The sequence below is a fragment of the Thunnus maccoyii genome, chromosome 6 (assembly GCF_910596095.1).
Source record: "Thunnus maccoyii chromosome 6, fThuMac1.1, whole genome shotgun sequence".
Classification (NCBI taxonomy): Eukaryota; Metazoa; Chordata; class Actinopteri; order Scombriformes; family Scombridae; genus Thunnus; species Thunnus maccoyii.
In genome coordinates, this window is record NC_056538.1 from 9,934,817 (window position 1) to 9,947,326 (window position 12,510).

The 12,510-nt window shown below is 37.5% G+C and overlaps 1 protein-coding gene across 1 annotated transcript; it reads right to left on the bottom strand.

Moving 5' to 3' along the window:
* Positions 1-1,112: 1,112 nt before the first annotated feature.
* Positions 1,113-4,186, bottom strand: mmp13b (matrix metallopeptidase 13b). The gene is made up of 11 exons (XM_042414591.1): positions 4,091-4,186; positions 3,787-3,897; positions 3,232-3,359; positions 2,946-3,094; positions 2,605-2,730; positions 2,337-2,492; positions 2,090-2,210; positions 1,786-1,919; positions 1,532-1,691; positions 1,326-1,429; positions 1,113-1,213 (listed from the first exon to the last, which is right to left on the bottom strand). The coding sequence occupies exons 1-11, from the start codon at positions 4,184-4,186 to the stop codon at positions 1,113-1,115; spliced, it is 1,386 nt and encodes a 461-aa protein (XP_042270525.1).
* Positions 4,187-12,510: the final 8,324 nt, after the last annotated feature.

Below are 12,510 nucleotides of genomic sequence, written 5' to 3' on the forward strand. Positions count from 1 at the left end.
CAATTCTCAACACTGCTCAATGCTATATGCTGCTATATAATATCATGTATTTTTCATACCATTCTGAGCCAATAGCCCTCTGCACAGTTACATCATCTGATAGTTTGCACAAGAGCTTCAGGAAAAATTGCTTGGAAGAGGATTATGAATCAAACTATTGTCAAAATCACTCCAGTTCATTACACAACATGCAGTTAACATTTCATCAGTGGCTCTCAGGTTTTGGGCTTATCTGACGTCCCACACAAATGAGAAATCAAATACACAAAAGATTTTATAATGAAGACAGACATCTTTATTGTCCTGCTCACAAACCACAGCGAAAACCTTAATTTCTCTGAATATTATTTAATAAATCATCGACCAAATGTTTTCATTTAAATACTGACAAGAAACATGTATCAGTGCTAAAATGACATCAGCAGAATGAAAAGCAGTATGTTAAAATAATCTTGTGGACTTCTAAGACACTGTCCATCCTGTTCTTTAAATATAGATGTCATGTTAACTGTTAAACCTCATATTTTGCTAATCAATAAACTAAACTAAAATATACTAAAAATAAAATACTAAAATATCACTAAATTGGTGACATCACTTTACATTTGGTCAATTAAAACTGATCATTATCCCATCTCTCACTCTCTCTCTCTCTCTCTCTCTGCTCTTATTGTAATTCACAAAACTTGTCTCTGTTGAAATAAGTAATATTAAGTATAAATACTGAGCTCAAAGACCAGCCAAGCCAACTGTTACTGACAAGAAACTTTAATGATAAGGATTCTGCTGTGCGCAGTGTCAAATAAATAGCAACGATCTAAACACACACATTAACGAGGAATTTTCCAGCATTCTGTGTCTGACAAATTATATGACCTACATGTGTCCAGCACAGGTAAAAATAAACATTTTTCTTGATCTGCCAACAACCTGATTAACTGTAACAGATCATCTTTGATTGGCTGCATCTTCCTGAGTTTCAAGTTTCTAACATGTCTGTATGTTTGTGTATAATCTGTGTGTTATGAAGATGTGTTGTGTGCTATGCAGCCAGCTACATTTACATATGTGTATATATTTTAAGCCATGGCTGACAGTTGCAGACCGCCTCATCAGCAGTTGAGAAGGGAGTTCGTTCTCAGGATGCGCATGACCTTCCTTGAGGTGTAACTGTACTCGTACTGCAGGTGTTCATGGAAGAAATACAAGTATCCTGAAAGAGAACAGAGAGGATGACTGTTAGAAAATGTGGTATATCTGGAACAAATTGTCATTCTGTACACTTGAGCTGCACTGAGAATGTGATATTTGATGCTTCACAATACCGTAGTGATAAGCAGCAGCGTCGACTTCGTCATCCATTCCAGGAAAATCGTCTTCAATGGATCTTGGGTAGTCCTTATCCATGGTGCCTGTCGCTTCATCATAGCTGTGGGTGACAAATGACTCAGGTGCTCGCCAAGGATACTGTACTGTGCAGATTCAAAGATTTTTAAAATAACTGAGACATATCACATGTATCATCACATACCTCCAGTATTCCTCATCGGTGAAGAGTAGAGTTTTCCCTGTGTCTCTGATGTAGACAGCTGCATCGATTTTCCTTATGCTCTTGGGAAGTCCAAGCTTATGAATGTACTTCGGGTAACCATCAACAAGGTTATATCCATTCAAAGCCCACATTCGGATCCCTGTAAAAACCCAGGGCAGAATTTTGATTCATGTATACCGTATCAAGTATCTAAGAAATGATAAAATAATATTGTAATAACAATAATAACTCACCGCTAAATATGATGACCACATCCTTCTCTGGGTTCTCGTACGCAGCGTCCACCTTTTTGGGGAGGGATGGCCATGTGGTCTGGATCAGTGTCTCCTCTGGCTCTGGCATCTGAGGATGCAGACGCCAGTAGAATCTGCAGCAATGGCATGATTAATAAGTATGCAAATCTGAAAACTCTTAGAATAATCAACTCTTGCTCACTTTATATGTTATGATGAACAAGATCTAGAGTTTATGTGTTTACTGTACTGTCTTTGTATGTACCACCGCATCACTGTTGTATCATACTGACTCTTACTGCACCTGTCTTTGAAGACAATGGTTTCCCCTCTGAGCTCTGTGACAGCGTCGAAACTTAACATGGGGTCACATTTGTTCGGTGCGTCAGGCTTTGGCTTCACCTTCTTTGGATTCGGGTTTGGGCCTGTGATTGGACATCTGGCATTAGTGCACAGTTTACAATAATATTTCCATGAAAAAAAAACAAGACAAAGCTAATGTTTTAAAAAGCATAATTGTGATATGACTTGCAAATCATGCTTTTTCCCACCGTAGAGAGCTTGAATGCCTTCAATGTCGTCCTCAGACAGTGGGTAGCCTGTATCGTATGAGTAGATGGGGTACATCAGGGCGCCCACGTCTGAAGAATGAGACATTCCGAGGGCGTGGCCCAACTCATGGGCTGCCACTATGAACAGGTTGTAAGCTGCAGAGAAGAGATCAATCAAATCATTGTTCAGATAGGCCTCACTGATTCAGTGGTAGTCATTAGACTACAATATAGTGACTTATGTTGAACATTTGTGCATAACTCTTACCTGATGAATCTTTGGTCCAGTGTTCGTCCTCATCAAAGTGAGTGTCTCCTCCGAGTCCTTGGCCAGGTGGGTAAGCATGAGCCAACAGTCCATCTGGCCCATCAAAGGGATTGTAGTCTCCATGTTCTAGAGTGAAGGACAGACAAAATTAAAATATGTTAAACAAAACGTGCACTATTATAAGTCTATTCTTCAGACCATGTGATTACACTTTCAGCAAAAAAAACAACCCAAAAAACAAACAAAAAAAACCTACAAAAACCAACATCATGTATTTTTTTCTGTATCTATTCAGAGCATATAAACAGTATATCAGAATTAACATTATAGGTCAACTGTACCTTTTGTTCCAAAGCTGATCATAATGTCAGCGGTGCCCTCATGCAGCTTCTTAAAGATCAGAGGGGTGACATCAGCCCAAACGTTCAGCGCATTGCGGATGGCTCTGTCTACATCAGCCTTCTTCAGATCTGGTGTATAATTCAATATCCTGAAATATCAGGGGATAGAGGACAAGGAGTGTGAGTGAATAAATTATATAAATAGATGTTCATCTCCTTGCAGGAACATTATGGCCACCCCTGATTGCCTTTAACATTATAGTGATAATATATTTTCAAAGAGCACCTGAATGTGACGTTGTTATTTTGCCATTTAAGGTGTTGAGGGAAGTGGTTGTATTCGCCAATATCTGGGACACCACATCTGGCCTGCTTCATCAGGTCCAAAGTATTGTCATCCAGATTCCCCGTCACCTACAGAAGAGGAAACAATAAATAAATACATGACTTAAATAGATGTGTTGATAAAGTACTGTATAGTTTATCAAAAAGACTACTTTTTGAAGAGTTAGTCTTATAGTTAAGCCCTCTTACTCTGAGGTAGCAGTGCAGTTTTAACATAAAGTGTAATCTTATCTGTGATCTCTTATCTGTATCTGTAATCTTATAGACTCCCCCTACAGTCACAGATTTACACAATAGGAGGACCATCAAAACCAACAAAACCATCATTATTGATCACTGGGGAAGGATCAACCATCAAACTTTTATAAAATAAAATATCTTAAACACATATCATGAGCTTTTTGAAGTTCTTCATGAGATAAAAAGGCTGTCTTATTATTCACTTTTCTCTCAAGTGAATAAAACCAACAGTATTATATTTTCCGCATCTGGTCACCTTTAGTTTGAAGAATTTCTGCATTTCCTTGATCTTGGTCTGAAAGCTACTTGTTGAGCCCTGTCTACCTTGGAGACCAGCTGGAAGGCCATAGAACCGACGAAGGTATTTCTGTATCAAAAGAGAGATGAAAAGAAAGATGTACTGAATCACATAGTGGCATGAAAAATCATGAATGGATTGCTCCTTTCTTACACTGAGGGCAGTGTGAAGATATGTTTTTCTTTTAAATTGATAATTACAGTAGTAAAGCCACACAAAACCATTTGAATAAAAGATCTGAAATAAAGACCGCAGATCTTACCTCTGCTAAAAGCACGTTGTCTGTGTCCTCAGAGGGCAGAGGCAGAGCAAAGGAGTGAGCGACCAGCGCCAGCAGCAGCAAAGCTATCATTGTCATTGTCTCTGTGTTCTCCAAACCACTCATTGGGGTCAAGAAGCTGTGAAGGGTATTTATAGTGGTTTGAGTCCACTTTTTTTTCAAAGGGTCCCAGTGATTCATGTAAAAGCACCCAGCCACTTCCTCCTCCTCTGACTGGTGAGAATGTGCTTGTATCTGTAAAACAACAGTGATTGTGGTTTGGGAATACTTTGAACCTGGCTAACATGTTATGGTAAAACAAAATTGCCATGACTCAAGGAGTTTAGCAATAGATTCATTGAAAATGTCTATGAGGCAAAATGACGCTCTTTTTTTAAGCAAAAAGAGCAATCTTGTGTTTATCTCACTGGCAGATCCAGAAGGGATGAACATTCTTTCCAATTAATGAGGATGTCACAAAATGAGTTATTATCTATTCCCTTGAATATAACTATAATAATAATAAATACTCTGTACAAAATGGACTTATGGGAAAGATTTCAGGGTGGTGTTTGTTCCATGATAGTCATTCTGAGTCTATTCCAAGACATTATAAGACAAGTGACTAATACACACAAGTCTCAAATAAAAAAAGAGATGACAAAAACAAGAAATCTGAATGAAACATGTGATTTATATGACATTTTATACAACTGTACTTGACATTATGTGAGTACTCTCATGTTGACAAGCTGGCTCCATGCAAACAAATGTTCCCCAAGGGTTTGGTGTGGCAATTATCTGTTGTGCTGATTTAAGTGTTTCCCCAGTATTGTGTGTGATTCAGTCACCAGGATTACGCAGAGTAAAAGTAACAAATACGTAAATTATCTTTAATTATGAGAAACTGTAGACTGCAAGATGTCACTTACCAGCATAGTAACCCTGCTTACTTCAACAAAAACAATGAATAACTTCTGATTATGAGGTTACATGGAAAAATGTGATGCAAAATATGAGATAAGAGAGCTTTTTGATCATGAATATGATACAGATATTGTTAATATTTATAAAGCCAGTATCATTGCAGACAATAGGAAACATACACTGAAAGAATGTAACTGTATTTACCTGTACATCCCTGTTGTCAGGGCAGGTAAAGACATGCTTCCTTTCTACTATGTCCATGTCTGTGCAACAACTAAGGTATATAATTATTAGCTCTTGCCACAACAATGGCATTCCTTAACTTGTACGTAGTAAAAAAAGGTGGATAAATGACCATTAGAAATATAGTTCAGAATAACTTTCCTATATCAGATAATCAACAAGTGGCTTTGTTTGTATTTTAATCAGTTATATCTGAGTACATGAGGCACATCTGAGGAGTTGTTGAGCATTTGACAGAATGATTTGACAGGGTCACTCTAAATTCCGGTCATTATCAACATACTTTTGGAAAAGGTCTTATAATGACATCTTTTGCCGAGGGATGAGACTGTATTTTAAAGGATAGGTTCACAGTTTTTCAAGTCTGTCCTGAAACAATTGTCAGGTTGTCCATATGAACACCGAGACACGTTTTTCATACTATAATCATTCCCCCTGTTCATACTTGCAAAAATGTATAAAAAGTTTATCTGAAGCTAATATGAAGCTTCAGCCATCCAAATTAGTCAAATCAATTCAGTATATTTCAAAGTTACTGTCTTTTTAGTGCCAAATTCCCTCTTTTTGTTATGATCCTTCCACCACAGCTGAACAGGAAAAGACTCTCCGTCGAGACACAAAGTGGGAATTTTTTTTACTAAAAAGACTGCAAATGTGGAAGATATCCACATGATTTGACTAACTCAGATGTCTGAAGCCTCATATTATCTCAAGATAAACTTTTCAGTATATTTTTGCACAGAACGAGGACCGTGGATTTTGTTCCCTATCACTTACATTGTTAGCACATTGAAGGCTATCTTCTAATAACAGCAGGAGGAAGAACGATTACAGCAAACATATTGTTTCAGTGTTCATTTGGGCAACTGACTGTTGTTTTAAGACAGACTTGAAAAACCGTGAACCTTTTAAGTGTGGAAAATCCCACACTCTGCGTAAAGATGCTGCAGTTAGCAATTTTCATTAAAAAGGATTGGTAGTTATGGTGACAGTGATTTGTGGAGCATTAATTACCCTCTGATAACATTATGAATGCATGATTCATGCATGATTGATTATGATTCATCCCCATGCTCTTCTTATAAGGAATGAAAACATCCCAATTACTGCATTATGATGCATTACAATTGCCGTCAGAAGAATAATAGAAACACAGCAGAAAAATAAATATTCATCTGCATTCTATTAGTGATATCATGTGTAATTTGCAACAAACACTGAGTCCAAACACGTGAGCATCCTGTGGAGACAAATATTTTTGGAGTAACATCATTGTTTAGATGGTGGTAAACTGACTGCTTCTGACTCATGGCAGGGGGAAGTTGGCAGTAAGGGGGATTTTTGCTGGTATCTTAAAATGGTCACCGACAAGCACACACAAACAAAATGTGGAAACATGGACACTTTTGATGTGTGTTGTGACCCACTTGTTGTATTTAAAGATTGTGCATGCAGTACTGAGTTCTGAAAGATACAGTTTTATGAACTATGTTTTTGGGTGCTTAATAACATCATTAATGCGGCTTTGAGGACTCAAAACTATGGTGATGGTCCAAAGAGTGATAAAGGAAAATTATTTCATGGTTGCTAAGTTAACAAGTATTATCCTGCCTGTCTCTACTAGAAACTCATATTTCTGAAACTGCTTTTATCCTCCCACTGCGAAAAATTCTTCTTATGCAAATGTCTAATGAGATTATGCTTGTATGTGTTTTGCTACCTAAAACCCTTCCTCTTTTTTAGGGAGTACGCTCCTTCCTCTGCCTCAATTACTGCTTCCACCCTCACCACGGCTTCATAAAACTCACCTCCTCTGTCTCCTTCAGTTAATCCCTCATTGTCCTGCACTGACCGTCCTGTGACACTACAGAGATCTCACTCAAAGACTGTGGGGCGTTTAGTTGCATGATAACGGAGAGTACCTACTAGTTTGCATTTATTGCCTTTTGAGACTTCTCCTCTTTTCTCCTTTTCAGGATAGATCAGCACTTTTGTTACATCCAATCCAAAGCCTTCTAGGGTGAGGTGGCCGGTTCTGCATTAGCCTTTAATTGTATTTTACAAGCTGGGAATGATCGAATGTTAGACATTGTAAATTGAAATTATAATCATGTCTTGTGAGGGATAAATAGGTCAAGGACGATGACAAAAAGAGGAAGAAAAAAACACAGTAAATAAAATAATACATAAAAGCATTTTTATGTATATACTCTTTGTTTTGAGGAATCTTTAGCATTTTGTAAAATCATGAAGGAAAAATGGCATGTGTCGATACAAAAATGTTCCCATTATAACATTATATTAACAGTAAAATCAATCTCAGGGTCTTTGCATTTAAAGTATGTAAAGTACCATTTTAACATAAAGTCTGTTGGAAATGACGACTAAAATTTGGATGTAAGGTTATAGTTGAAAAAGTGTTGATATTAACATCAGCAAAATGGGAAACAAAAACATTTTTGTATATGTTATGTAGGATTGTTGTATTTCTCAAGCCGTATTGGGTTGACAGAATGTATATAGTTATGACCAAGTTTTATTCCAGTCACTATTCTCAGTTATTCAGTTCAATTATTGTTCTGTCTTTCTCTCTTTACTGCCATGTTGCATTTGTTGTAGTTGAGCTGTGATGACACATAGCCTACTTGAATGACAATCACAGGCAATGATCCTCTCCATTCAGGCAGAGGACAGTGGAGACAAAATCAGAACCCAGGACAATGGGTACAAGTTCAGGTACCGGTAGGTTAGTCCCTGTAGTGGAAAAGGCCTATTATCGTTAAATCCAGTCACTGGTGTTATGGCCCAGCTCTTTGCAGGAATGGCACTAATCATGCCAACAAAATCTAATTCATCCATGTTACTACTGTACTACTCTGTTATAGTCTTTTGGCTGGGAACATGCAACAAGGTTGTAGAGGGAGGACATGAGGTATGATGAAACCAACCACTTTCCTGCTGTGTCAGAGCAAAGCTGATGTAGGTCAGATTTTCAGGGATAAACAGTAAGGACTCTCATCTGTTCTTGTTCCTTACTGTACCTCACTGCCTATAAGATGCTGATTCTGTTTCATTGTTTGTGTTTTTCCACTGTTTTACCATGTTAACTCAATTATTAATAGTTATTATTATTATTATTTGAAAATTTTGAAAGTTGAGACCAGGTATTTCATTTTAGCTTTTAGGATAACTGGCCCATGTGCCCTCAGATATATTGTATTTCTAAAAAGTCTTGATTTGTTAGAAAATAGAGAGAAAATAATAAAATAATATTCATAGCAGTTTTTATGTCCATGTCCATGTAAGGATTAATGAATATGTTGGCTCCACTTTATTCAGGAAGTGAGTCAGAAAATGGTTCATGAACTGGAATCTTCATTCAGTGAGTTCACTGAGTGTGTGATTGGCCATCATTTGAGAGTCATTCAGCTGCACCTACGTTTTGCTGATGAAAGAAAAAAACACCTTAATTTGCAGAGCTGTAATGAAGCCCATTCTTCCTGTACATTTCCAAATGATCAACCTACAATATCACCATAAATGTGCAAATCTGCACTCACCACTTTTCATCTTGCACAAAACTAGCCTCAAAAATGTTTGTGTGTGGATGTTTTTTTCCCCCCAGTTTGCTGCTGTATGAACAGTCAGAATTATGTATGAACAGTCAGTCTGTTCATTCATAATTCAATGTTCAATGTTCAAACCATGACCATGTCTTTTGGCTTTTTGTCCATTCTAGAGTGACTCTAGGGATGACAATGACAGTCTGTTGGTCTGTTGAGCCACTACTTTGATCCAAACTGAAATATCTCAACAACTACTGAATGGACAAACAATGAACCCTATAATGACTTTGGTGATCCTCTCACTTTTTATGTAGCACCATCATCAGGTCAGTTCTGGTTTATGATCAAAAACCAGTGATATTCCCATCATCATGGTTGTAATCCTCTGAAGATTAATACCACAGAGTGCTGCAGTTCTATGCAGCTTTCAGCCTTTTTCTTATGAGGACCAAACACCTTGGCCAGCCAATCCCAGACTGTGGCCTAACACATGTCAATGTTATGCCCACCTACCTGCCCTGCACAAACTAGTAGAGACAATCTAACAAGCCAAAGAGACTAAGATACAATTAAAAAATTAAAAACAAAGTAATAATGAGTTCAACAAGTTGCAAAAAAGAGGGGTGATAGGATGTCCATGTTGCTGTGTTACTCCTTCACATATAAGTAATGTTATGGCAATTGTCTGTGAACATGTTAGCCATTAATTTCGAACTTGAAGATACAAGAAACCCCGGCTTTCCCTGAAAATGTTATTTGCTTTTATAAACTGGTTGCATATGAACAAAATTTGTGAAATGGACAACAGTTGACTGAAAGCCATAGCTTTCTCTATTTTCATTGTTGTTGTTGTCACATAGCTGAAAGATAAAGGTCTGCATTGAGCCACAAATCATACAAAGGCTTTTTAAACTATGAAACATTGCCACCTCATTGACCTCTATCAAACAATAGACTCACATATTTTACAGTGCAGATTGGAACTCAAAATAATGTAAATGTAACTGTATAAAACCATGGTGGAATTATACTTTCAGGCACATATGGACCTGGAAATCTGACACGGTCAGTGAGCCACAATATTACTCAGCCACAACCTACCGTAACAGAGGGCAGCAAAACCAGGAATGATACAGCACAAAATTACATGAAAATATGTGTGCACAGCTAATGAATAAAACAACATCAAGGACTCAAAATACACAAAAGATGAGCAACTGCTCCAAATCAAACCACAGTGACTGCTGTAGTGCAAGGTCAGGCCCATTCAGCAGAATACAGAAACTGCATGTACTGTATTCTGTTTATAGATAGCCACAGGAGGGCAGCAGAGACTCTAAGCAGGAGACTCATTGTTCCCCAGTATTATGTACAGCCTCCTGTTACAATGTTGAAAATCATAGGTTAAATTGAAAGAAGGTAAACTCAGCACTATAATCTTTTTAATGTCACATTTACTCCATTACAAAAAAGAGTATAAAAAGTGTCTCTGTGCAAAATTTGGAAAAAAAATATTTTAGAACCACATAAATCAACATTTCTTGCTTATGGGCAATTTTGTATTAAACTGATTCAAGCTCATTTTGTTGGATTTTGCTTGAACAGAATGTGAGTTGGTTTTGTCATAGATTGTGCAATGAGGTGCATACATATTAACACGTTTTACACTCCCTTTCTGTCTACAGATTGTGAAAGCTCTTACAGGAACAAAACATGTTCCTGCTATAAAAATGTAATTTTACGTACATCCAAACTATAATCTGTAGAACATGTAGTCATTTATGATACTAACACCCAAATTGGATATTTTCAAATTTCACATACAGTGCTGCTTTAAAGTTTGTGAACCCTTTAGAATTTGCTCTATTTCTGCATAGATATGACCTAAAATATGATCAGATTTCCGTGCAAGTCCTAAAACTAGATAAAGAGACATCAATTAAACAAATGAGACAAAAACCACTTGTTCATTTATTTATTGAGGAAAATGATCCAATGTTACATTTGTGTGTGGCAAAAGTATGTGAACCTCTAGAATTATCAATTCATTTGAAGGGGAAATTAGAGTCAGGTGTTTCAATCAATTGGATAACAATCAAGTGTGAGTCTGGGATGCCTTACCTTATTTAAAGAAGAGAAATCTGAGTCTTCACTATCAAAGTCTAAACTTCACAACACAGGTTTGTTGATGTGTGTCATGTCTCAAACAAAGGAGATTTCTGAGGACCTTAGAAGAAGAGTTGTTGATGCTCACCAAGCTAGAAAGGGTTACAAAACCATTTCTAAAGAGTTTGGACTCCACCAGTTGACTGTCAGGCAGATTGTGTACAAATGGAAGACATCCATCACTATTGTTGCCCTCCCCAGGAGTGGTCGAACAATGAGGCTCACATCAAGAGCAAGGCGTGTAATAGTCCGAGAGGACAGAAGGGACCCCAGGGTAACGTCTAGGAAACTAAAGGCCTCTCTTGCAGTGACTACAGTCAATGTTCATGAGTTCACCATCAGGAGAACATTGAACATCAATGGTGTTCATGGCAGAGTTGCAAGGAGAAAGCCACTTCTTTCCAAAAAGAACATTGCTGCTGTCTGTGGTTTGCTCAAGACCATGTGGATAAGCCAGAATATGATTGGAAAAATATTCTGTGGATGGATAAGACCAAAATCGAACTTTTTGGCTTGAATGAGAAGCATTATGTTTGGCGATGAGCAAACACTGCATTCCAGCATAAGAACCTTAACCCATCTGTGAAACACGGTGGTGGTAATATCATGGTTTGGGCTGCTTTGCTGCCTCTGGACCAGAACGGCTTGTAATCATTGAAGGAGCTATGAGTTCTGAGTTGTACCAGCAAATTCTACAGAAAAATGTCAAGGTATCTGTCTGTGAGCTGAAGCTCAACAGAAAGTGGATCATGCAGTAAGACAAAGACCCTAAACACACAAGTCATTCTACCAAAGAATGAGCACAAGAAAGATAATGTTTTGGAATTTAATCCTATAGAAATGCTGTGGAAGGACCTGAAGCAGACAGTTCATGCAAAGAAGCCCACCAACATACCTAAGTTGAGACTGTTCTGTAAGGAGGAACGGGCTAAAATTCCTCCAAGTTGATGTGCAGGGCTGATAAACGTTAACGGATATGTTTTGTTGAAGTTATTGCTGAAAAAGGGGGTCACATCAGTTACTGAAAGCAAGGGTTCACATATTTTTCCCTCCCACAAATATGTAAGATTTGATTATTTTACTCACATTTTGTTTTTTTATCTTGTTTGTTTAATTTGGTTCCCTTTATCTAGTTTTTTTAGGACTTGTGTAAATATCTGATCACGTTTTAGGTCATATTTATGCAGAAATAAGGAAAATTCTGAAGGGTTCACAAACTTTCAAGCAGCACTGTATAGTGGCTTTAAGAGTACCATAATTTGTCTTAGTTCTGTTTCACATGGTGGATATGGCATTTTGCAACAAAACTGAATAAAACTGCATTTTTAGGTGTGCACCATAGATACTATGTTGTGGTAACCTACAGGTTTTACAAAAGACCAAGATATAAATCAGAGGCAGGGAAGAATAGTTGGATCATTTTCAGAGCACGCTGTGATTCTGTGCAGGAGGTGAAAATGACACATGAACATGAAAGGATGAATTTTCAAGTTTGATCGGGATTGACTTTTCCTGAGTGAA

Excerpts from the sequence above, each read along its gene's own strand:
- mmp13b (XM_042414591.1), bottom strand. The coding sequence starts at position 4,186 with ATGACAATGATAGCTTTGCTGCTGCTGGCGCTGGTCGCTCACTCCTTT. Across the intron at positions 3,095-3,231 it reads AATAACAACGTCACATTCAG|GATATTGAATTATACACCAG; the intron begins GTGCTCTTTGAA and ends CTGATATTTCAG. Across the intron at positions 2,493-2,604 it reads CTGGACCAAAGATTCATCAG|CTTACAACCTGTTCATAGTG; the intron begins GTAAGAGTTATG and ends TCTTCTCTGCAG.